The following is a 26,464-nucleotide window of genomic DNA, read 5'->3' as shown; positions in this document are numbered from 1 at the left end:
TGAGAAGGGCAAATGTGGAACCTTAAATGGTAAAATCTGGAACCTTAGAAAGGCAAATTTGGAACCTTAAATGGTAAAACCTGGAATCTCAGAAGGGGGGAGATAGGCCCTCAGAAAGGCAAATTCAGAACCCTAAATGGGTAAATTTGGAACCTTAAAGGGCAAATCTGAAGCCTTAGAAGGCCAAACCTGGAACCTTAGATGTGAACTCTCAGAAGGGCAAATCCAGAAGCTCAGGTGGTCAAATCTGGAAGTACAGAAGGGTAAACTGGGAACCTTGAAAAGGGCGACTCTGGAACCACAGATGATCAAATCTGGAACCTCAGAAGGGCAAATATGGAACCTCCTATGGGCAAACCTGGACAAGGCTGTTTGATGAAGCAGCAACACAAGAAGGAGGAACACCTGGAGTGCCCTCACTTGGGCTGTCCAAAGGGCTTCATCTGAGATGAAAAGGGGCAGTGTTTCCAAGAGTGTGGCTGTTCACTTCACAGATGCTCCCCACCTCCAAGCACAGGGTGACAGCAAGCACCCTGAGAAGCGCAGGCACGCGGCTAGGAAGTGCCTTTTCTTTCTGGGGGAGGGAGAGGGGGATTTGGGGGAATTTTTTTACTGCAGAAGATCAAAGCATCCACTCCAAACCGCTCCATAACAATTCCCCAATGCCTCCTTTTGTTTGTCATTTTTGAAGAGGTTCCCTCTGATTCCTTTCCCTTAACCAGAGGCTCTGCAAGAAGCGAGAAAAACAAACGGACAAACAAACAACACCCTTGAGCTGCTTTAACTGTGGAAGAAGAAATAGTTACATCAGGTGTTCTCCTTTAGAAGTGCATCACAGCTTCCACCACGTTCTGACAAGATCTTTTTTGTTTTTTTGTGCATTCAGTCTTAAATATTTTCACAGAAGTGATCATTCAGTCACGAAAAATAATGTAACATCTGTTGCAGTTTCCTCTTTAAAGCGTAGCTTACAAAGTAAAAAGGGAAAATTCTCCCCACTTGGGGTTTTCTTTTTCTTTCTTCTTTTTCTTTTTTTCATTTTTTTGTAAAAAAAAAAAATTAAATTACAATGTACAGGACCAAACACAGGCACTTTCCAAAGAACAAAAAGAAAAGGAAACCAAACCCATGGATTACTCAATAGTAATAGACGACAGCTCCGTTTTCGGAGGGTCACCTGCGGCTGCCTCGGCAGGGGTGTTAGTCTTTGGCTGCTCTGGCACATCTTCTTCCTTCTCTGCCAACCCACCCAGAGACCCCAAGGGGAAAGTGCTTTCACAATTCTGAGTTGACGACACCTGTGAAATGACAGGCATTTGGACAGAAGAGTTGCTCTCAAAGCCATGCTCCCCTAGCTCATATTGCCCGAGGGTCTCTTCTTGTTCCTGGTTTAAGTAGTCCGGTACTAGGAAGTCACTAGAAGAGGGGCAAAGGATAGAAGAGAAAAGTCATTTCTCACACAAACATCAGTGGCAGCAGTTTCATCATATTGCACAATCATTTCATGTGGCTCTGAAGATCAGAGAATCACCCAGGTTGGGAGAGGTCTCCAAGCTCAGCCAGCCCAACCTAGCACCCAGCCCCAGACAATCAACCAGACCATGGCACTAAGTGCCCCAGCCAGCCTTGGCTTCAACACCTCCAGCCACAGCCACTCCACCACCTCCCTGGGCAGCCCATTCCAATGCCAATCACTCTCTCTGCCAGGAACTTCCTCCTAACATCCAGCCTAGACCTCCCCCTGCACAACTTCAGACTGTGTCCCTGTGCTCTGTTGCTGGGTGCCTGGCAGCAGAGCCCAACCCCACCTGGCTAGAGCCTCCCTGCAGGTAGTTGTAGGCAGCAATGAGGTCTGTCCTAAGCCTCCTCTTCTCCAGGCTGCACACCCCCAGCTCCCTCAGCCTCTCCTCACAGGGCTGTGCTCCAGACACCAGCTTTGGTGTCCTTCTCTGGACACCTTCCAGCACCTCTACATCTCTCTTGAATTGAGGAGCCCAGGACTGGACACAGCACTCAAGGTGTGGCCTGAGCAGTGCTGAGCACAGGGGCAGAATAACCTCACTTGCCCTGTTAGCCACATTGTTCCTGAGCCAGCCCAGGATGCCACTGGCTGTCTTGGCCAGCTGGGCACACTGCTGCCTCATGTTCAGCTACCACCTACCAGCACCCCCTGGTCTCTTTCTGCCTGGCTACTCTCAGCCGCTCTGTCCCCAGCCTGCTTGGGGTTGTTGTGGCCAAAGTTAATTCTGAGCACTGCAACCTGCCTCTGTTGAAGGGCAGAGAGAATTTCTTCTTTCCCATGGTTGTGCATCCATATTTCCTACCCACACAGCAACATCTGATTGTTTGGGTTGTTAGCACCTTGATGAGAATGGAAGTTAATGTCTGGAACATCAGATGGCACTGACAACCTCACTGAGAAAAGGGAATGCTCAGTCTTTATAAATAGACAGGAAAACGAGTTCAGCACTGGCAGAGATGTGGGTCTGTGCCAGGCCTGAGATAAAATCCACCCAAAGCACAGCAGCAGCACTCCTGACAGGGTGGACAGGCTGTGAGCAGAAGTGTGAGGTGAGGGAGCAAGGGCTCTGCCAAAAGCACAGCGGTGTTTGGGGATGCTGACAGCACTGACGCTACCTTGAAGAGAAGGGAATTGCATTTCCTTCCCATTTCAGTCCATTTTGGACCTCAACTCTTACCAACTGATGGCTGAGTGTATCCAAGCAACATCTACCCAACTCCTTGGCAGTCCCAGCACAGAGGCCACATCAAATGCCTTGCCCATTTGTAGCACCAGCCGTGCTCAGTCTGCACTTGAGGCAAGCAGGCACAGATCACACATGGGCACGGCTGTGTGCTTTGTGCTAATCCATTCCACAGCAGCTCTTGAAGAGACAGCAGCACTCACTGCTTCAAACCCAAATTCACCACCAACTCTGCTGCTGTTTGAAATTTCACACTCAAAAGTTCTACAGACAACTAAAATCATATCCTTTAATCTGGCAACGAGTTGCTTACCACAGCCATGGCACCATCCCTTAAGAGCTTTCACTATAGTTTTTGGCACAGACACCAAGGAAAAAATATTGCCTTGAAAAGCTGGGACTGCTTTTCTGCTTGGTTTTGCAATTCATTTATTTCCCTCCCCCACTCCAGCCTGCATCACTTCTGAGATAACCAAAGAGAAGGTGCTGGAATGTTTTGTAAAGGAGACAGCACAATGTCTAGAAATCAGGAGGGATGGGACTGCAGGTGCTGGAACATTTACAGTACATTGGTTTTGCACTGGAGAGAGATGATTTGCACCAAGCTGCACCCTCTCTACAGACTTTAGACCTTCTTCCAGTTTCCCTCACCCATTTTTGTCTTTTCTAGCTCCAACTCCAATGGTTACAAACATTTCTTTCAGAGTGAGCAAACTGCTTTAGTCTCCTGCCTCAGAACCTTTTTAGTAGCCTTTAGTGACTTTCACAGAACGGTTTGGGATGGAAGGGACCTTAAAGATCATCCAGTTCCAACCCCCTGCCATGAGCAGGGACAGCTTCCACTAGCCCAGGTTGTTCAAGGCCTCATCCAGCCTGGCCTTGAACACCTCCAGGGAGGGGACCATCCACAATCTCTGTGGGCAACCTGTTCCAGTGTCTCACCATCCTCACTGTAAAGAACAGGACAAAGAGAGTGAAGAAGAAAACAGAGAGTGGCTCACAAATGAATGAATTTTGAACTGGAATTAGTTGGCAACCTGATGAGAGGCACAGCAGGCTGCCCTGAAAGCAGGAAAGGATGATTTAGGGAACAAAAGGAGGGGGGAAGGAAAAAAACAAAAGGGAATAAAAAGGATGAGAAAAAGAGAAAAGGGAAAGGGAGAGGGAAAAGAAAAGGGGGAAGGGTGAGGGAAAAGAAAAGGGGGAAGGGGAAAATAAAGGAAAAGTAAAAAGAGAAGAAAACAAAAAAGGGAAGAAAACTAAAAAGTGGAAAAAGAAAGGGCAAAAGGGGAGAAATGAAAGGGCAAAAGGGGGGAAACGAAAGGGCAAAAGGGGGAAAATGAAAGGGCAATAGGGGGGAAATGAAAGGGCAAAATGGGAGGAAAAGAAAGGGCAATAGGGGGGAAACGAAAGGGCAAAATGGGAGGAAAAGAAAGGGCAAAAGGGGGGGGAAGAAAGGGCAAAAGGGGGGGAAAGAAAGGGCAAAAGGGGGGAAAAGAAAGGGCAAAAGGGGGAAAAGAAAGGGCAAAAGGGGGGAAAAGAAAGGGCAAAAGGGGGGAAAAGAAAGGGCAAAAGGGGGGGAAAAGAAAGGGCAAAAAGGGGGGGAAAAGAAAGGGCAAAAGGGGAGGAAAAGAAAGGGCAAAAGGGGGGAAAAGAAAGGGCAAAAGGGGGGGAAAAGAAAGGGCAAAAGGGGGGGAAAAGAAAGGGCAAAAGGGGGGAAAAGAAAGGGCAAAAGGGGGGGAAAAGAAAGGGCAAAAGGGGAGGAAAAGAAAGGGCAAAAGGGGAGGAAAAGAAAGGGCAAAAGGGGAGGAAAAGAAAGGGCAAAAGGGGGGGAAAAGAAAGGCCAAAAGGGAGAAAAGAAAGGGCAAAAGGGGGGAAACGAATGGGCAAATGGGGGAAAAGAAAGGGCAAAAGGGGAGAAACGAAAGGGCAAATGGGGGAAAAGAAAGGGCAAAAGGGCAAAAGCAGGTTTCCCTGTTAGGTTTTTGCTGTGCACCTCACCTGCTCTGGAAGTAGTTTGCTAGCTCTGACGCTTCATGGTTCAAGCTCCTCAGGTGCACGATTAAATTCCCAGAGTTGGTGAACATGGCGCCGCATGTTTTGCACTCGTAAATCCGAGGCTTGCGGATTATGTGCCGGGAAACCCGCATGTGGTGTTTATATTCCCCGAAGGAAGTGAAAGTGGCACTACATATCTGGCATCGGAAACAGCGTTTACCTTCGTGCTTCAGGCGGTGCATCTTGAGAGAGTACGCTCGGGTGAACTTTTTCCCGCAGCGGTCGCACTGAAAGGGTTTAATGCCTGCAGGGAAGAGAGAGAGAGGGGGGAAAAAAACAAACCAAACAAACACAAAACAAACACCTCCCCCTCTCCCTCCCAAAATGCAACAGGATTTGGGGTGAGAAATCAGTGAGGCAGGGGGGGAAAAAGCGGCAGCAAAGTGCTGCCTGATGGCTGAGTGCGTGAGGAGAGGAGGTGTGGGCAGGCATGGAGAGGAGTTGGGCGAGGAGGGAGTCCTCTGGTTAGCTTTAAGATCATAGAATGGCTTAGGTTGGAAGGGACCTCAAAGCTCAGCCAGTTCCAAGCCCCTGCCATAGGCAGGGACACCTCCCACTAGAACAAGTCCCTCTAGGCCTCATCCAACCTGGCCTTGTACACCTCCAGGGAGGGAGGATCCACAACAAGATGGCACGTAGAGAATTGGGTTGAGGTTCACAGAGTGACAGAATGGGTTGAGTTGGAAGGGATCTTAAAGATCATCCAGTTCCAACATGCCTCCCACCAGCCCAGGTTGCTCAAGGCCTCATCCAACCTGCCCTTCAATACCCACAGGGAAGGAGCATCCACAGGCTCCCTGAGTGACCTGTGCCAGTGTCTCACCACCCTCACTGGAAAGAATTTCTTCCTAATCTCCAGTCTAAAGCTACTCTCTTCTAGCTTAAAGCTGTTGCCCCTCAAGAACTGTTGAGGTTGGAAGAGACCCTTGAGATCATCAAGTCCAACTGCTCATCTGGAGCTCAGAATTTAGAGCAAGCTGAGAGGAGACCTCATTGCCCTCCCTGAAAGGAGGCTGGAGTGAGGTGGGGGTTGGCCTTCTCTCTACATTCAGGTGACAGAAGGAGAGGAAATGTCCTGAAATTGTGCTAGGGAGATTGAGGTTGGAGATTAGGAACAATTTCTATGCTGACAGAGTGGTCAGGGATTGGCACAGGCTGCCCAGGGAGGTGGTGGAGTCTCTGTCCCTGGGGGTGTTCAAGAAGAAACCTGTGGCCATGGCACTCTGGGCCGTGGTTTAGTGGCCATGGCAGTGTTCACAGTGGGACTCAATGATCTTAGGGAGCTTTTCCAGCTGAAACAATTCTATGATTCCATGATGCCAGCACTGCTAAACAATGAGAACTGACTGCCAGCACACCCCAGAACACAACCTGTTTGTAAGGCTTACACATCCTCTCCCCAACTGCAGGCCTCTGTGGATTACACCAGGGCTTAAGATCCTGAGCCACAGCCAAGACGTATCCAATGCAGTCATGATCTCAACCCATCTTTGAACTCCTTTGATCTCTGCAGATTCTTGTGCCAGACTGGCTCCCAACAATGCAATTATCAGCCCAGCCTTAATTGCAATGTCTTTTGCTGGCTGCTTTTGGCCTCTGAGCAGGGTTCTGGCAGGGGGACTGCGAGCACAAGGCTGCCCCTGTACTGCAGCAGGAGCGGCGATAAAAGGGCGAAGCAGCAGCCTTTATATCGCGTGGGAACCTTGCTGTACAAGAATCTTCAGCAGCTCTGCATGACTGGCAGCTCTCTGAGACACTTCAGCTTCATGCCTCTCGTTTCCTCTCTTTAATTCCAACAAAATCCTCTCCCTAGCTCATCTTTTCCATTTCTTGCAGGCACTGATAAAAGCAACCCTGCTGGAGCGGCTGAGAAGAGGGAATCGCACCCAAACACAACTACTGCAACGTAAGAGAGTGAATCACTCTTAATAAAGAGAAGCCTGAACTGCAGAAAGTGTAGAAAATCCAAACAGGAGGCCAAGACTCTGGAATATGGAGCTCTATTCATAATAGGCCTGTCAGGGAATGAAAAAAAAAAGGGCTTTTCTTTCCTCCCCCCTAAAGGCTGAATGTTCATCAGCCCAGGCTGTTAATTCCACTCTGCCTTCCTTCAGTTCAAAGCAGGAGCTGAACTTTTAATTGGGGCTTTTAAGCAGAGCAAGCTGTAGTTAGGGTTACACCAAAACTCCTCATTAAGCATGTGAAAACAAGTTAATATCCTGGGATATTGTCTTGGGGAGCTCAGACTGCTCCTGCTTTTGTACTGTTCAAGGGCATCTATTTCCTCTGGTAGGCTGAGGAAAATCTCTTCAGTCCTTTTGCTTATTTGAAAACACTTCCAACACTGACAAGGTTGGGGAGTTTCTTTTGCATGCTAATTACTCCAAACCAGCCATTCAGAGCTCTCTCAACTCTGCCCAGGGGTTGCCTGTTGGCAGCTTGGCCAGAGCTGCTTTGCTGAAGCCTGTCTGCCTGCTGTCACTGAAGACTTTAGCCACCAGCTTGGGATCATTTCACACCTGATATGCCCACAGTGCAGCAGCTGTGTGCAGGTAAGAGTTGAGCTCACAGGATCACAGAATGGCTCAGGTTGGAAGGGACCTTAGAGATCATATACTCTGAACTCATTGCCACAGACAGGGACACCTCTCAACTAGACTCAGCTAGGAGGAGGCATCCATAACCTTCCTGGACAGCCAGAGTCTCACCACCCTCATACTGAAGAACTTCCTCCTAAGATCCAGTCTAACCCTGCTCTCCCTCAGCTTCAAACTCCTTGTACTAGACACCCTTATGGAAAGGCCCTCACCAGCCCTCCTGTAGGACCCCTTCAGGTACTGGAAAGCAGCTCTAAGGCCCCCTGGAGCCTTCTCCAGGCTGAACACTCCCAGCTCAACAGGTCTACATCCTTCTTATGCCAAACCATCAAGCAAGTGCTCAACCCAGGAGAGACTGAAGCACCAGGCAAGTGATCAACCTTTAATATTCCCTTCACTCACTAAAATGTCAATGCTGGGCCAGATAATGCTGACAAGTCTTGATAAATACTGACAGCAAAGACATTAGGAGTTCATTCTTTGGTCAGAAATCAAAATGAATGAATGAAATGATTTGGGGATGAGGTCTCACAGGAGGCATTTGCACAAACCTTTTGCTACCTGTGGTAGCTAAATTGATTAGCAAAGCAATTCAGTTGTCCTGCCACCCCTCCACAAATTGAGATCCAAAAGCAAGGACACAAGATAAAGCATAGCCTTTGATGGCTACGACTCTCTAAAACACAGCAGACAACTGCAACAAGTGAGAGGAAGAATTTCAATCTACATCACTTCTTCAGCACAGTAACAAAGCCAAGCAGACTTTATTTCATCTCCAATCTTTCTCCTGAAGATGAATTATCCTGATGAGCTCTAGGCAATCAGCTATTTTTCAGTCCACACAAACCCTAATCATCCAGGAGCTGAGCTATCAGTCAGGTTTGATGTATCAAAACAAGCCTTCAGTGAGACACAGCTCGAGCCCAAGCTTTCTGAAATCAACTCTCAAGTGTTTGGCAGGTGATTAAAAACCAGAACTGCACTATTCTAGCTGCTGCACAGTTTGCTGTGAGCCCAGAGAGGAGTTAATTCCTGGAGAGGGGAATGGCTCTTACCTGAGTGGATAAGCATGTGTTGTTTTAGGTTCTGAATGCGAGTGAAGCGGACCCCACAGGTTGGACACTGAAAAGGTCTGTCTGGACCATTTGGGCTGGGTCTCTCTGTGCTGCTGGTAGAAGGAGCAATGTAGAGTTGGTAGGGATACTGAACGTTCTCCAAACTACAAAGAAAAGATTCACTGATTTACAAGCAAGCTAAAGGGAGAAAAAGTACAAAGCCTTGCCCGTGGAAACCTGAGCCTTGAACACATTGGGGTGAGAAAGCAAAACCTGCTGTGTCCCAGGATCTCTATTCCTGCCCTGCCTCATGACCTGCATCTGGGGGCTGCTGGTCTCTGACTTTGCACAGAACCAGAGAACAGCAGAGTCACAGGTTGCATTGGGTCAGAAGAGACCTTCCAAGGTCATCTTGTCCAACCCTCCTGCAGTCAGCAGGGATAACCTCCAACTACATCAGGCTGCCCAGGGCTACATCGAGTCTGATCTTGAATGTCCCCAGGGACTGCTGGTTCTGTGGACAGCAAGCCACAGAATCCTAGAACCATTTTGGTTGGAAAAGGTTTGTAAGACCATCATGCCAAACTATTCTCTAGCTCTGGATGCAGGAAGAGTTCTCAACCACTAGAGCAGGCTCCCCAGGGAGCTGCTTGAATCCCCAACTCTGGAGGGGTTTCAGGGAGGCAGAGATGTGGTGCTCAGTGGCATGGTTTAGCAGAGACAGAGAATGGTTGGTCTTGATCATCTTAAAGGTCCTTTCCAACCAAAACATTTCTGATTCTCTGCCAAGGCTGGTGCTAAACCACATCCCTCAGCACCACATCTCTGCCTCTTCTGAACACCTGCATGGATGAGGACTCAACCACCTCCCTGGGCTGCCTGTTCCAGGTCTGAGCACAGCAGCTGCAAACCAAACTGTATTTTGCAGGGCACAGGCATTTTCTCAAGCCTAGCAATGATTTACAACCAGCAAACAGACCCTTGAGGAAGGATTTGAAGAACTGAGCAAATAGGAAAGGAGCATTTTACAGCTTCAGTGATATTTAGAAATGAAATTAAAGCTGATTCACTTTCATTTCAACCCAGGTTCCATGAACAAACATCAGCATCTACAACTACATATTTCTACGTTTAAAGTATTAACCTAATTACTCAATATTTGCTCCCTGTCTGATTCAGTCAGCTCGATGAGAACAGCTGTGTTTTAAAAGCAGCACAAAGCCTGTAATAAAGGAACAATTTAACTTCCAAAGTGATTTATTTTCAAGTGACTAATTGCTCCTGCACAGCCTCTAGCTGCAAACTCTTTAAGCGAACTGCAGCGTTATAATCCAAGTCCTCTGGCAAGGAACTCACTTCACTAAAGGGCACAGGGAAAGAAAAACAGATCTGCTGGTACAAACATAACAACAGCAGGAGTTTGGACTCACCTGGGGTTTCCCTTCCCTGAGCATTAAGGGCTGTACTTTGGGTTGAAATAAGACATTTCAGCTTGCTCACAGCCTGACGGCAGATCAGACCTCACTGGCAGCAGGGAACTGCTCTGGCCCTGAATGCTGCACAGTCAGGACAATGCAATTCTAATTCTGCCAAACTGTCACGTCTGAGAAATAAAGCACAGTGATGTCTCCTGTTGCACACAGTCAGGAAGTCTCCTTAACTGAGCACACCCTGCTGCAGGTCTGCTTCTATCCTCAGCCCAGATTGCTGGTTTCAAGGTTAGGCTGAGTCTGTGGGCTTCACACATTCACTTGAAAGCAGCATTTTGCACAAACACATTTTCCTATACTTCATGCAAGCACCCACAGCACAGGAGGTCGAGAACTAGGACCATCTCCTTAACTTTGATACCTTAACTGTCTTGATCTGCTCTGAAAATGGATGCCAGGACAACTGTGGAACTGTGTACCTGAATTCTGAGGGTCTTGCTGGCCAAAGTTTCACTTGTAAGCAAGTGAGAGTTGGAAGCACCAGGTACCCCTCCACAGACACAAGAGTTTAGCATCAGTCTGCCTCTAAACCCTAGAACGATTTCTGATCTCACGTGGAACTGCAATCATATTGGCTCTAAGGAAGAAATTTTATTGTCCTTCACATCTTTTTTATGCACAGCAGGGTGGCAGAGAGCTCTGGAAAAGACAGATGCTGCCAAACTTGGTGATCTTTGCTAAAGGGAGTATTTGCAAGAGGGAAGTTAGCAGCTCATATCCTGGGCCCGGCAGGTCCAAAAGAGCCAGGGGCTGGCTCACCAAATGCAAAGAAAGGTGTTGCTACACACAGGTTCTGATTTGTCTAACCAAATTCCTGCCAGTCCCTGGCACTCCTGTTCCTCTTCCCGAGCAGATCATTAGAGAAAGAACAGATTTTGGTCTAGCTGGATGTGGATGCATGGATGTTGTCTCTGGACTTAGTCTGACCAGAACACTTAGCACTTTATCAATGAAAATTCCACTGACAAACAGCTGGGTCTGTTAGCCCATAAAGAAATAAATGCAGATGAACATAAAGACACATGTGTGGTGTGCTCAAGTAAGGAGCACAATTTGGTTTTGCACCATTTAACTTCATAGAGTCATAGAATGGGTTGGGTTAGAAAGGATCTTAAAGATCTTCTACTTCCAGCCCCACTGCCAGGGACAGGAACACCTCACACTAGCCCAGACTGCAACAAGACCTTCAGCTTGGTCTTGAACACCTCCAGAGAAGGGCCATTCACAACCTCCCTGGGCAACCTCTTTCAATGTCTCCTCACCCTCAATGGAAAGGATTTCTTTCTAATCTCCAGTCTAAATCTGCCCTGTTCAAGCTTCAATCCATTCCCTCTAAGTCCATACAGAGTTCTGGTTTGGGTCTCACCTGCTGTTTTCATGTTTCTTTCTAAGAAACTTCTGGTAACATCCTTCTTAAGTCTGTCCTCCCCCACTCCTGCACTAAGAGACTGTGAAGAGGCAAATGTGCATTGTGCTCCTAGAACTCTTTAGGGAGACACTGAAACTAGTGGAGAAATGTGGAGCCACAGCTCTCCTTTTCTTTCCAGCTGTCTCAGCCTAGCTCATCCTCAAGGCCTGTCCTGGTGAAAGCAAACTGAAACAGAAAGAAGTGTGATGGGGACTACCTTCCTAGAAGAAATTGAGTTTGTTTGAACTCTACATAAAATCTTCATGATGAGAAAGGCTGCTCAAAGCAGATGAAAAGGAGATGAGGAGCTCTCCAGCTGCTAGTGACTAGAATGTTCCTCTCCATCCATGCAGCACAAGCAAGCTGAAAAACCTACTGGTGACATAAACTGTGTCCCCCAGTACAGGGAGGAAATCCCATTTGAAACACAGCTCTGTTTTCTCTGCCCTGCTTCTTTTTTTTCCTCACATACACCCTGCTTGCCATGACTTGCAGTTTGGGCTAAATGTGGCATTTAACAGTTGAGATTTGTCTAACATCTCAGAGAATTTCTCTAACAGCCAGATAAAAAGAGAGCTTTAAAATGTTTTTACTGGAGCACTGAAAGATTCTCCTTGCAATTTTCCCTTCTTCTCACCATGATTATGTTCATAGCTAACTGTGTAGAACTGAACTGACAAATGAGGATGCCAAACTGCTCAGATTTGTTCTCTGTTTGTAAATAACTATTGCTTCAGAAAAGGGGATCAGAGACATCTTTTACAACAGAGCCTTTACAACTCTTTGGGTTTTTTTTAGTGCAGTCATGAACTGAGCCATGGCTGAATTACAGATCTAGGCCAGAAAAGTGTGTTCCTACCCAAGTGTGAAGCAGCAGAGAAAGGAGAGATGAGACTGCTCTGAAGCAGTAGTTTTAACACTACAGAGATTCCTGCCTGCCTCTTAAGCTGACAAAAAATACACATGACCAGCTGGTTATGAAACACTAATTACAGAGGAGGACAAATGAATGATTTATAGATTCACAGAATAGTTTGGGTTGGAAGGGATCTTAAAGATCATCCAGCTCCAATCTTCTGCCATGGGCAGTGACACCTTCCGCTAGACCAGCTTGCTCAGGACCTTGAACACCTCCAGGGAAGGGCATCCACCACCTCCCTGGGCAACTTGTTGTAGTGTCTCATGTCTTAACATTTCATTTGATTAATAATTCTGTATTAGCACCCAAAACTGTATTCCCACAGTGAGTGGCAAGCCACATTTATCTGCTGTTGTGCCCACCCTGTGCCTGAAACGAGGATTTAAAACTCCAGGGCTTGAAGGGTTGTCACACCATGTCAGAACTGTCCCATCCTGGCAGGCACATACAGACCAGTGTGTCAAAGAAAACTTCCCACCACTTGCAAGCTGCACTTTACACACTGAAGTGATTCAAGCAGTCTTGGCACTTTTATTTGAACTGATCAAATAAATCACTTGGTAGAACATGTTAGTTCTGGAGTCTAAAATCATTATAAATTCCCCTAACTGTCAGCTCCCTCATTGCTATATAAACAAATGTGCAAATCCTGTTACTCTGAGACTAATTATTTTCCAACCTGAGCACAAACTAAGGCAAATTCTTTCCTTCTCTACATGTAGGAGATCTTTTGGTGGGAATTTTCAGTGTGTTTAAAGGATTCTGTATATTTTGAAGCTTCCCTGCTTCAGATGGTGCTGAAGCTCTGCATTTCTGGCATAATTCACTGCTGAAAATATGAATGCTCCTTGACTTTAGAGCTACAGCTTTGAAACTTGGATTCCTTCTAACATGCTCCTACTGTCAATCCACACCTGAAGTGCTGGGTTATGATGTTTATACTGAGGTTTGGTAGCAGAAAGAGCAAATATTCTGGTGTCATGCCAAAAAAATAAGTCTTATCTAGGTAGTTATTTTCCCTTCAGATTTAATCCTACAACAGGGCAGGTTTGAGATGGAAGTGGCAGGGAAGATTCTGTGAGCTATCAAGAGTGCAGCTCTCCATAGTTATCTCCATAGGGATTTTCACTTGACAGTTTCTGGAGCAGCTCCCAAAGGTTCCCACTTCTCCTTGGACCCAACTTGTCTAACAAAAAGCTGTGCAAAAGTGACCTTGTCAATACTTAAGACACCACCAAAGCAAAGAAATCAAAGTCAAACTAGCTCTGTGTACCCTCCTGTGCCAACTGCAGGTAGATTACTTTGTTCTAACAGAACTGCAATGTGTCTTTGACCAAACAGACTCGTTTTAGCTCAGCCTTCTCCCTCCAGCCCTCCTTATAAGGGATTCTCTTAATAAATCACTCATTTCAGTGCAGCAAAAGGCTGCTAAATATTTACAGTAGGTGACACACAGTAAGAAGCTACAGACAGAAAGTTTGGGAGAAAAGATTTAAGGCTGCTGGGTGGTTTATGGCAACTGCAATGTCTGAGGAAGCCAAGTCCAGGCACTTGTTTTCACTCTGTTGCTTTTCAGAGATCCATAGAATAGTTTGGGTTGGAAGGAACCTTAAAGCTCATCCAGTTCCAACCCCCCTGCCATGGGCAGGGACACCTCCCACTAGCCCAGGTTGCTCAAGGCCTCACCCATCCTGGCTTTGATCATCTTCAGGGTTGGAGCATCCACAACCTCCTTGGATAACCTGTGTCAGTGTCTCCCCACCCTCACTCTAAAGACTTTTTTTGGTGGCTTTAGGTCAACTTTATCATGCATGCAACCATCACACCTGCTTCACAGCAAAGGTATTCTTATTATTTCTTAATTAAAGAGCAGTGATGAAGAAACAGCAAAACCAGCAGCAGATTTCTTCACCAGTGCTGCCTGGAAAACGACAGCAAATGAAAAGCAACAAGTAAGCAAATTCTGACTTTTCATCACCTACATTCTTCTGGAGCATCTGAACCTTCAGGCACTGACTGTACTTTGATCAAGGCAGAGAAGGAGATGTACAAAGAGCTAAAAATTCAGGCATTAAGGCTGGGGGGGGGGGGGTTAATTACAGCACAGCACTTGCTGCAGTGGTACATACCGATCATCATCATCTGCATGAGCGTTAGTGCCAGAGGTACTTTGGAGTGTGGGCAATCCCTCTGTAACCCCCTCATCTATAGAGCCTAGGCAAAGAAAAAGAAAGAGCAGTTTAATGCAAACAAATGCTCATTGAGGGTTGAGGGGGGCAGGTAAAGGCACATAAAGTTGCTTCCCCAGATCTCTGAGAGTTGTTGCTTCCTGGCTGCTAAGATACTGCAATTGTCCTGGGGAAGTCGTTTGGAGAGCGCAGAAGTGTTCCAACTCAGCTTCTCCTCTGCACAGATTATCTGCTAAATGGACAACAACTCAATAAAGGGTGAATTGGCACACCTAGAAAATGGAAAGAAGCTATGTTATATACAGGCAGAGCTTCAAAAAGCCATCCAGTAGTTAACACAGTAAATATTACCTTTGCCTAAAGGGAGTAGTTCATCAATTTTCAACACTTCTCCAGCAATAAAGACTTAAATCCTGCTACACTACATTGCTTCTGTGCTCCAAAGATTCCATATAGATATATATATACACACATATATATATTTGTTGATAATCTCTTCATTTATTGATAAGGTGCTGAGAGAGGAAGAGCCCTCTGAGAAATCAGAAATGCAACACAAAAGAGACACAGAAAACCACAGCAGAGCTTTGTTCAGCACATCAGCATTTAAACAAATGCAGCCTGAGTAGGGTTTGGAGACAGATTTCAAAGTAAAAGCAGCACTAAACCAAAGCTACAACCTCCATCACCTCATGTGGCTGCTGCTCAGAGAGGTTTGCTTAAGCACTGCTTGCAGCTGAGTGTTCAGTCCTCGGTTCAGGTGTGTTAAGTGAGGTTATTCTGGCCAGGTCACTGCAAGAGGGAAGGAACTGGGCAGTGCAGTATCAAGATGGAGCTGGTGCCCATTTCCTGCCAACCTGACCCCTTAATGAAAAATTCCTCTGTTTGGTTATGTGTGAGCATTTAGATAAATCACTTTTTGTCCCCTCTTTATGCTGAGGGCAGAGAGCAGACTGGATCACTTCACGCTCCCGCCTCCTCCTCCTCCTCCTCTGGTGATGTCTACTGAAGATGACAAAAAAATTGATGATTGAACTGTGCCCAGATTCATAGAATAGTTTGGGATGGAAAGGGCCTTTAAGACCATTCAGTTCCAACCCCACTGCTGTGGACAGGGACACCTCCAGTTTGCTCATGGCTCCATCCATCCTGGCTTTGAACACCTTCAGGGAGGGGCCACCCACAACCTCCCTGGGCAACCTGTTCCAGTGGTAAGGAATTTCTTCCTAAGCTCCAGACTCAATCTTCTCTCTTCCAGCTCAAAACCACTGTCCCTCATCCTGTCACTTCAAGCTTTTGTCAGAAGTCCCTCTCCAGCTCTCTTGTAGTACCTTTAGGTACTGGAGGGCTGCACTAAAGTCTTTCCCCAGAGCCTTCTCTTCTCCAGGCTGCACAGCCCAACTCCAGCCCTCTGATCATCTGCTTGGCCTCCTCTGGACCCAGTACATCAGGCCCATGTCCTTCCTGTGTTGAGTGCTCAAGAAGTGGACACAGAGCTCCAGGTGAGGTCTCACCAGAGTAAAGTGGCTGCCCCTGTGAAGAACAAACCTTAGTGAAGTGAAAGATTGTCTCAGCACGACTCAACGTTAAGGTGCCAGTGATGGGAGGGAACTTACACCTCCAGCAGTTTCAAAAGACCACTACAGAACACAGGCTGATTTTACTCCAAGCTTACAACTTGAGTTTGGAAAACCAAGCAACTCTCCCAAAACACCAAAGCTCATCCCATATCAGGAAACACTCCACTGAAAATTAGGCCCAGTTGCTCTGGTTTAATTTTATGACTTCACCCCTCAAATAGCAGCAGTGTTAATGAGTTATGAACATCTCCTCTCAGAGACAGCTATTGTTGTAACCCTAATGACTTATTTATCAAGGCCCTGCTTCACATCTCCTCCTGGAGTACAAAGTGCTTCCAAATATAATAAATTGCAAATGAACAATTCTTGAAATTGCCCAAAGAGTGAATAAGAGCTTTAGCAGTATCAGAGGGAGAGGCAGGAATGCCATTATAAAGGCACTATAAAACACTGAGATAAATATATGCAATTATAGGAGGAAAATACATTCAGGGAAGAGAAAGCTGTGCTTGAACACATCTTGCTGTCTCCACTTACTGTTCTTCTGTGACTACATTAGGAAATTCATCTTTGGGAGGTAAAAAGTGCTTTCTAGCTACAGAGAGTGCCCTCTCGTACTAGGTAGATGTGACCTGTGCTATAAAAAACAAGAGCACTGCTTCTCTTTATAGCAAAACATGAATCAAAACAACTCTGAGGCCAGTTAAAGTTCACAGAATTATCAAGGGTGGAGGTGACCTCAAAGATCATCCAGTTCCAACCCCCCTGCCATGGGCAGGGACACCTCACACTAGAGCCACATGCAGCCTGGTCTTAAAAACCTCCAGGGATGAGGCTTCCACCACCTCCCTCACGGTGAACTACTTCTTCCTAACATCCAATCTGAATCTACCCACTTCTGGTTTTGCTCCATTCCCCCCAGGGCTATTACTACCTGACATCTTAAAATGTCCCTCTTCAGCTTTCTTGTAGCCCCTTTCAGATATTGGAAGGCCACAAAAAGGTCACCTCAGAGCCTTCTCTTCTCCAGACTGAATAACCCCAACTCAGTCTGTGCAAAGACAGCTCAACAGGAATTCAAACACAAGCACAGCAAAGAACAGATTGGGACTGTGAAGACTTTGGCCTAGCAAGTTTGTCTGCTCTCTGGTTTAAGTCTTCATAGGTTCACAGAATGGTTTGGGTTGGAAGAGACCTTAAAGATCATCTAATTACAACCCCCCTGCCATGGGCAGGGACCCAGTTTGCTCTTTAAAGCTGCTTGGGGATGGTATTTATAGCAGGTAAAACTTCCTCTTTCACTTGCCATGCTATTTTAAACTCCCCTTAATCATTATATCTACTTCTATTGATGGTGCAATTATGACAATGAAATAATCTGCATCTCTTACCACATGGTCATGGTGAGACCTCTCTGAAGCTCCTCCTATAGTGAGATCAAACTTGAGTCAAACTAAAGCTGCTGCTGAATAAGGGCCACTTCTCCTGGAGGCTGCCCAGCAAACAAACTGTGCCTTGGAGTGTTTAAACTTTGCCTTCTTTTGGTTAAACTATGTTTAAAGATTTACATTTCCACTTGAAGTCTGCTTCTCAGAGAAGGGAAAGAGCCTCTTCAGTAAATGAAACATCTTCATACCATCTCAAATGTCAACATGAGAGCTTTGAACAAACTCAACAACATCAAGCCTTGCAGGATGGGGTAAATGCAAAATGTCTTCATTTCTTTTTTGTATTACTTGAGTGCTTGAACAGGCTGATGGTAAAGAAGAGATGAGAGAAGCAGAGAATCAGTTTGGTTGGAAAAGACCTTTAAGATCCTTGAGTCCAACCATTATCAACTCTGTCAAGCCTGGTCTTAAACTGTGGCCCTCAGCATTGCATCTCTGTGGCTTTTAATTGCCTCCAGAGATGGGGATTCAACCACATCCCTTATCAGCTTAGTTCAAGGTTTGAGAACCCTTTCAGTGAAGGAGTTTCTTTTAATGTCTACCCTAAGCCTCCCCCTGGTGCAACTTGAGGCCATTTCCTCTTGTCCTACCACTTGTTCCTTGGGAGAAGAAACCAAACCCCACCTGGCCTCAACCTCTTTTCAGGCAGCTGCAGAGGGCCAGAAGGTCTCCACTCAGTCTCCTTTTCTGCAGACTGAAAAAAAGATTAAACTAAGCTCCTCAGCTGCTGCTCCCCAGCCCTGTTCTCCAGACCCTTCACCAGCTTTGTTGCTCTTCTCTGGACATGGTCCAGTCCCTTGATGTCCTTGCAATGAGAGTCTCAAAACAGAACTCAGTACTCCAGGTGTGGCCTCACCAGTGCCCAGCAGAGGAGGCCACTCACTGCCCTGCTCCTGCTGCTCACACTATTGCTGATCCAAGCCAGGACGTTAGTGGCCTTCTTGGCCACCTGGGCACACACTGGCTCATCTTCAGCTGGCTGCTGACCAACAACTGCCAGGTCTTTCTCTGCTGGGCAGTCTCCAGCCACTCTGTCCCCAGCCTGGAGGGTTCATGGGGTTGCTGTGACTCAGCTGCAGGACCTGGCACTTGTCCTTGCTGAACCTCACACAATTGGCCTTGGCCCATAGATCCAGCCTGTCCAGGTCCCTCCAGCCATCCTATTTGGTGTCATCTGCAAACTTACTGAGGGTGTCTCGATCCCTCCACCCAGATCATTGATAAAGGTACCAAAGAGAACTGGTTCCAGCACTGAGCCCTGGGGAGCACCTCTTGTGACTGGCTGCTATCTGAAGTTATCTCCATTCCCATTCACTCTTTGGGCTTGGCCATTCAGGCAGGTTTTTTACCCAAAGGTCCAGCATCAGGCTGACCAAACCAAACAAATAATGCAGTCTGCTGGGCTCCAAGTATTTATTTTACTGCAGTTTATCTAATTAACTGAAGCACAGAGCATCTGAATGAAGGAGAGCAGCACGTTTGCCACTCTCACCATCCTCAAACAAAACAGGCTTCATCAAGTATCTTTCAGTAAATAAACTCAGCTGAGTGCAGGTCAAGCCACTTAACTGAAAGAAAAACAGCTGACTTGGGGAAAATGTTGGTAATCAGACTAGAAAGGCTACAAAACTTCTATCTTCTGACTGACTGAAAGCCATCCAAGGCATCCTGAGCAAAGAGGACTGTTATAGTAACCTTTAAGTATTACCTATTAGCAAACAACAGCCTGTTAGGAGAACCCAAAACTGACTTCAGATTGGCTTTCATGGAAAAGAAAAAGGTTTCTCTCAGCAACTGGCAGCACTTGAAGAAGCAACTTGAGAGCCAAATGCCACAGACATGGAAAGATTCTCAGTAAGAGGACTGTGTGGTTTTGTTCTCGTCTGGGGCACTGAGATGAGGAGAGCTCCACCACTCATTTGGGCCATCTTACACAAAGGCTCTCTCATAATTACACAAGGTTTCATGTCTGATGCAAAGCACCATTCCATCCCTCTGTGGCTTTCAGACCTGGAGCTGCTCTCAGCTCTGATCATGCCTTGTGACTCTAACACAGACAGAATTCATTTTCCCAGACAAGAAAGTGAGGTAGAAGGGAGTTCAGATTCTCAGAACAGTTTGGGTGGGAAGAGACCTTAAAAATCATCTAGTTCCAGCTTCCCTGCCATGGGCAGGGACACCTCCCACTAGTACAGGCCTCAAGGCCTCATCCAAGTTGGCTCTGAACACCTCCAGGGAGGGACATCCACAGCCTCCCTGGGCAACCTGTTCCAGTGTTTCCCCACCCTCACTCTAGGAAATTCCCTCCTAATCCTCACTTTCATTCTCCCCTCTTCCAGCTCAAAGCCGTTGTCCCCTATCCTGTCACTACAAGTCCATGCCAAAAGCCCCTCCCCAGCTCTCCTGTAGCCCCTTTCACACACTGGAAGGCTGCCCTAAGGTCTCCCTGGAGCCTTCTGCAGGCTGCACAGCCCCAACTCTCTCTGCCTGTCCCTATAGAGGAGTTTCTCCAGCCCTCTGACCACCTTTGTGGCACCCTCTGGATTTGCTCCAGCAGTCCCATGTCATCCTTATGCTAGGGACACTACTAAATAAAGAGGTTCACCAACCTCTCTTAATTACCTGAAGAGCTCAAATTTCTCTCCCCAAACTGAGGTTTGCACTCAGCATTTCACAGAAGAGAGTAACAAAAGACTCTTCCACCAAAGCAAAGCACAAAAATCCACCAAGCAGACCTCCTGCACTACAACCCCAGGTGCACACAAGCCCCTTTGCAGAGGCACCACCATACCTATAGAGGAAGACTGTGGGCTGATCAGGAGATCCTCCTGCACTTGCTCACTGCCCGGGACCGTCTGCTGGTCGCTCAGCGAGCTCTGGGAGGCGCTAACGGGCTGGGACACCTCCTCGTGCACCTCCTCGTCGCTCAGCCTCTCCACTTTGACTCGCACATCCTCTTCGATGACCAGGGGCGAGTTGGCTTTTGTGCTCTCGCAGGTGACGTAGTCTGCAATCCTCCTGCTGGCCTCGGAGGGCCCAGGCATTTCCAAAGTCCTAGAGTTCTCCGCCTGCTTCACCTTGTCCGACTGGAGCCTTCGATCGATGCCAAAAGGGAAAGTCCAGGGAAAAGCTAAGGACGAGTCCACAGGCTGATTTCTGGACTCTGGGTAAGAAGCTGAGGGGTTCAGCACTTGGGGGGAACTGGTCTGTGTGTTACACTTGAGGGGGCTCTCGGGGGACATGACGATGTAGCTCTTGCGCTTCCGCCGCGACTCCCGGCACACAGGGATGGTCCTTTCCACCACGCTGCACTCGGAGGAGACTGGAGAGAGGCTGCCGTCCCGAGAGGTGAAATTGCAGTTGGCACTGTTCTCCTGCCCGGCCTCCAGCACCTTCTCCTGCTGGCTGTTGGGGGTGTTCCATAAGATGCTGGACTTCATGAACTCCGAGCAGGTGCTGGCCACGCTGAACATCTGCATGTAGCTGGCGGCGGCCAGGACGTCGATGATGTTCTCGGTGTTGATGGAGAGCGTGGCCGTGTAAGCGTACTCCAGCAGAGGGATGAACCCTGTCACCGTCACGTGGTGGAGGTCTAACACGCTCTTGCTCTCATCTTCTGCTTGCCCAACGAGTTTGGAACGGAAGAAGTCGCTGCAAGCCGCCAGAACCACCTTGTGTGCCCTGAAGATCTTGTCCTGGACGCGGATGGTGATGTCACAGAAGTGTCCGTCGTTGCGGAGCATGTTCAGCTTCCCCAGCATCTCCTGACTGTGGGCAGGGGAGTTATGAGTGAAGGTTTTAACCCCCATCTTTTCACCTTTCTGCTAGTGCTCTTCCCACAGACGAGAGATCACAGGGAGCCTGGAACAAAGAGCAACGCTGTCATTTGCATCCCTGAAAGCAAAGCCCAAGCGGCTTCACGGCCGCAAGCCACTGTACGAGGGAAGCTCAGCTGAGCTCTCAAGGGCCAGGATTTTCTAGGATCCAGCCTGTGCAAGGCACTAACTCTAGAGAAGTGCAGTGAGCTGCTTGTAGTGTTCATTACACAGATCAAATTCCCTGCCATCTATCACCAATGTCTTCCACGTTTCTGCTACTGCTCGCTCCAACCCAATTCCTACCACGGTTTAGAGCAACCCACACATCTGCAGCGCTCCAAAAAAAGCACTTTTGAAGCCATCACCTGGATTTTTATTTTCCTGGGGTCAGGAAATTATTACTCCCAGTTCTTAAAGCTCACAGAATTGTGCTGAATGTCTCTTCTAAACGGAAAAGACATTAGCTTGGGTTCACTTACACATGTGGAGGAACAAGTAAATCTCCCAGAGAAGGGATTTAGCAGCAGAAAAGCCTTGGAGAAACTGCAGCATGAATTTTCAGAGGACAGAGTTCAAGGCAGTGAACACAACCCACCAGTTGCCAACAGTTTTGCAGGTACTGATTGCCTAAAGCTGCTTTTAATAAACAGCTTTGGATTAGGATGAGAAGTTGTTGGAAATCCCTTCAAAAAACACAATGGATTATAAACCTCAAAGGAAAGCCTAAATTCCTATCAAAGACAGGCAAGTTGATGTTATGGATGTGATAAGGAAGGCAACTTTTTCCTCCTGAAAAGAAAACTGTCTTCTTGGAGATTGGTTGTTTCCCATGTGTGGAACAGATGGATGGGTTTGCTGTAAGGTCCTGAGGAAGCAGGGCTCAATACAATCATCTCTGAATTATTTCAGTGTAAATGAATCTCAGGGCACCACATTTGACCTTCTCTACCTCAAGCTTCTATGATCCACATGATTCACACAATGAACATAATCTACAAACACCACCTCAGTAAAGCTAATGGTTTAACATCAACAACATCACAGGATCAGAGGATGTCAGGGCTTGGAAGGGACCCAAAGAGATCATCCAGTCCAACCCCCCCCTGCCAGAGCAGGACCATACCATCTAGCGCAGGGCACACAGGAACACATCCAGACAGGCCTGGAAAGGCTCCACAGCCTCCACAACCTCTCTGGGGAGCCTGTGCCAGGGCTCTGGGACCCTTCCAGGCAAGAAGTTCTCCTTTGTGTTGAGCTGGACCCTCCTGTGCTGCAGCTTCCACCCATTGCTCCTTGTCCTATCCCAGGGAGCAGTGAGCAGAGCCTGTGCCCCCTGCTGACCCCCAGCCAGTTATAAACATTGATGAAATCCCCTCTCAGTCTTCTCTTCTCCAGACGAAGCAGCCCCAGGCCTCTCAGCCTCTCCTCCTCAGGCAGTGCTCCAGTCCCCTCATCATCCTTTTAGCACTCCACTGGACCCTCTCCAGCAGATCCCTGTCCCTGTTCAAATGGGGAGCCCAAAACTGAAGGCAGTGCTCAAGATGAGGTCTCAGCAGGGCAGAGTCATCATTGGGTTTGGTTATGTCCTGGAGTCAGCTTCTTCACATCACCCCTCTCATCTCCCTCACACACACAAAACCACAGCACATGTGCAGACTGCTCCTGTGGAGCTTCCAGGCTGAGAGAGCACTGCAGGTTTGGAACAACTCTCCAGCTGCCATATGCAGAAAGGCTTAAGGGAGATGGTTCAGCCTTGAGAAGGCTTAGGGGAGGCCTTATCACCATGGACCAGTACAGAAAGCAGGGTAGCAGGAGCATGGAGACTACTTTTTGACAAGGATCCCCATGGAAAAGATGAGGGATGATGGGGACAAGTTACTGCTGGGGAGATTCCCACTGGACTACAGGAAACAATCTTTCCCCAGGAGAACAGTCAGACATTGGAATCATCTCCCAAGGGAAGCAGTGGAGTCTCCTCCACTGGACAGTTTTAAGACTCATCTTGAGCCAGCTCATCTCAACTCCACTATCACCTAGGAAGGTTGAAGCAAATGATCCTTTAGGTCCCTTCCAAGCTGGCATTCTGTGAGTCTGTGAAACCTCACCAGTCTCAGCACTGTTTAAATGGCAGCTGTCAGAGCCCACCTGGTTCTACAGACATTTTACACTTGGCTTCTTTTTCCAAGTATGTCACTTCTGATACCACAAACTCTTTCAGACAGAGGGAAAACATCTGAGGGAAGAGATTAAACCAACACTTAACAATATATATCCAAAGCCAGAGTGAAACTATAAGGCCCATTTGGATCTAAAATGAAATTTCACACTACAGCAGAGGAAGAAGCTAAGCAGAAGCAAAACACTCCCCTCAGTGAAAGAAAAACACATCGACCTCAAGAGGCATCTGAAGATCCAGACTGTTTGTTCTCCGGCATCAACCTAATGAAAAGCATATTTAATTGATCTCAGACCAAAAATCTACACTAAAAGCTTGTAACAGCATATTCTAAAACAGCCTTGGGATACCCTTCCTGCTGAATTCCCAGTCGAGGCAGCAGAGCCTTGGCACGTCAGGAGTTCAGAGCACTTCTGTTCAGCAACTGGCTGCAAAAGGAATCACACACTGGTGGATCTGGGGCTTAGAAACAGCACCAAAGCACACCAGCAGTGTGAGTGCAGCCCAGACAGCAGCCCTCTGCTGGGCTGCAGCTAGAGCAGTGTGGGCAAAGGGCAAGGGAGGGGATTCTGCCCCTTGGCTCTGCTCTCCTCACACCCCACCTGCAGTCCTGGGGGCAGTTTTGCAGCTCCCAACACAAGCAGGACGTGGAAGTGCTGGAGCCAGTGCAGAAGAGGCCACCAGGATGCTCAGAGGACGGGCTGAGAGAGTTGGAGCTTTGCAGCCTGGAGAAGAGAAGGCTTCCAGGAGACCTTGGAGTGGCCTCTTAGGGTCTGAAGGAGGCTACAGGAAGGCTGGGGAGGGACTACTGACAAGGTTTGGTAATGACAGGAAGAAGAGGAATGGGTTTGAAGTGGCAGAGGGGAGACTCAAACTGGGTGTTAGAAAAGGGTTGTTTGCAGTGAGGGTGATGAGACACTGGCACAGGTTGCCCAGGGAGGCTGTGGAGCACAGAAGCACCCAATGTAACCAAAGATCACATTGGGTGCTTCTGTGCTACACAACCTTCCTGAAGGTGTCTTGAGCAACCTGTTACAGTGGGAGGTGTCCTTGCCTATGGCAGGAGGCTGGAACTGGATGATCATTGAGGTCCCTTCCAACCTAAACCACTCTATGACTCTATAAACAAGGAGAAAAAGGCAGGCCAGCAACACTTCCAATTCCCATACGCTCCAAAGACTGGAGGAGGCTCGAGGGACTTGAACATCTCCCCTGTGAAGGAGGACTGGGACCTGGGGCTGTTTTGTCCGGAGAACAGCAGGCTGAGAGGGGATCTTTTAGATGGCTATAAATAGCTGGGAGGTGGGTGTCAAGAAGGTGCCAGGTTCTGTCCAGGTTCTGGGTGCCAAGAAGGTGCCAGGTGGTGTCCTGTGACAGGACAAGGAACCACAGGTACAAGTCAGAACACAGGAGATTCCAACTCAACATGAGGAGAAACTTCTTTGGTGTGGGGGTGCTGGAGCCCTGGAGCAGGCTGCCCAGAGAGGTTATGGAGTCTCCTTCTCTGGAGACTTTCAAAACCCTCCTGCATGTGTTCCTGTGTGACCTGCCCGAGGTGACCCTGCTTTGGCAGGGGGTGTTGGACTCAATGACCTCTAAAGATGCCCTCCAACCCCTGCCCCTCTGTGACTAATCCATTTTTCTTCTCTATTCATCTGAATGAGTAAAACTCATCCTGTCAGCCTCCAAGTGCAAGAGCTCTGCTCACCCCCTTCAAACCCTGCTTTGAACCATTCCTTGTCCTCCTTCCCCCTTCCTGCCTGCCTCTCCCCTCTCCTGGCTTCCTTTCCCCTTCTCCTTTCATCTTTAGCTTCCTTGACCTTGATCTGGTTACAGAATTTAACATCAAGCAGCGGAAGGGAGCGATGTGCAGTAAATTGATGTAAATTTATGACAGCAGCAGCCTGCCTGCCACGAACGTGAGAGGTTGCTCTCTTGAGTTGCTTCTGTCAGAGAGCCTTCCCCTCTGCTTGCACTGACACCACCATTCCAACAAGTGGCTCCTCCACACACAAAGGAGCTCTGAACACGCCTGCTCTTTTCAGCAGAATCAGCAGGGGTGGGCTGAGGAGGAGGGGGAACAACATCAGTGCTTCCCAGCTAATGAGGCTGTAAAAACATCAAATATTTTTGGAAGGTAATTTAAACAATATGAGAATATTTTCCACATGAAAAGAGGAGCATGCTAAAGCTCAGACAGGTTATAAAACGGTTCACTTCTCCTTGCTAAGTGGCACAGGGCACTTTTATAGCTGGCACTAAGACACAGTGAGGGAAAGAGGGTAAAGGGCTGCAGAATTACAACCTCACCTCCACTCTAAGGTCTCTGGATCACCAGCACTTCTAAAGGACATCTTGTCACACTTTGCTGATTAGCAGATAGCCCAGGCCAGCAGTCATTGGCCTGGCAGCTACAGGACATATGTTATGGAGTGATTCAAGAACCATAAAGTACAACTGAACAGACATGGTCCCTTGGCTATGTTTGGGGTGGGGAGATCAAGGTGCACACAGAGTAGGTGATAAGTGGGTTGGAGCTGGAGGAGGTGTTCAGTTGACCAGTACCTGAACGTGGCTACAAGAGAGCTTGGGAGAGCTCTCAGGAGGACTTGTTGTAGTGATAGGATGAGAGGAGCTTGAGTCACCATTCCTGGAGGTGTTCCAAAAGCTGCAGATGTGGTGCTTCAGGACACAGCTTAGTGGTCAGGGTAGTTAGCTGGGTTATGGTTGGACTTGATGATGGTGAAAGCCAGATCCCTGGCAGTCTTTAAGGCCAGGCTGGATGATGCTCTGAGGAACCTGATCTAGCATGAGGTGTCCCTGCCCACAGCAGGGGGGTTGGAACTAGATGATCCTTGAGGTCCCTTCCAGCCCTGAACAATTCTGTGACCTTTAAAGATCTTTCCAATCTTAATGATTCTATGACCTGGATCACCTTACCTCTGTGCTACCCAAGTATCAGCACTCCTTAGTCCCTCCAACTGCTCATCTCGTTAGTATAATGAAGTTGATAATTGAATG

At 47.7% G+C, this 26,464-nt stretch overlaps 1 protein-coding gene across 5 annotated transcripts in view; it reads right to left on the bottom strand.

Moving 5' to 3' along the window:
• Positions 1-766: 766 nt before the first annotated feature.
• ZBTB44 (zinc finger and BTB domain containing 44) overlaps positions 767-26,464 on the bottom strand; it is a 42,775-nt gene continuing 17,077 nt past the window's right edge. For 2 of the 5 annotated variants that reach the window (XM_064173394.1, XM_064173393.1), the window contains 5 exons: positions 20,241-21,310; positions 14,362-14,446; positions 8,416-8,579; positions 4,707-5,007; positions 767-1,416 (listed from right to left, as the gene is read on the bottom strand). In XM_064173394.1, the coding sequence (XP_064029464.1) occupies positions 1,134-1,416; positions 4,707-5,007; positions 8,416-8,579; positions 14,362-14,446; positions 20,241-21,258 (1,851 nt within the window). In that variant the 5' untranslated portion in view covers positions 21,259-21,310 and the 3' untranslated portion in view covers positions 767-1,133. The remainder of the gene's footprint in view (positions 1,417-4,706; positions 5,008-8,415; positions 8,580-14,361; positions 14,447-20,240; positions 21,311-26,464) is intronic. The other 3 variants (XM_064173395.1, XM_064173396.1, XM_064173397.1) reach the window with 3 other exon arrangements.

Source organism: Pogoniulus pusillus, chromosome 38 (assembly GCF_015220805.1).
Source record: "Pogoniulus pusillus isolate bPogPus1 chromosome 38, bPogPus1.pri, whole genome shotgun sequence".
NCBI classification, from domain to species: Eukaryota; Metazoa; Chordata; class Aves; order Piciformes; family Lybiidae; genus Pogoniulus; species Pogoniulus pusillus.
The sequence above is the reverse complement of the archived record's forward strand: the minus strand, read 5'-3'. Positions and strand labels throughout refer to the sequence as shown.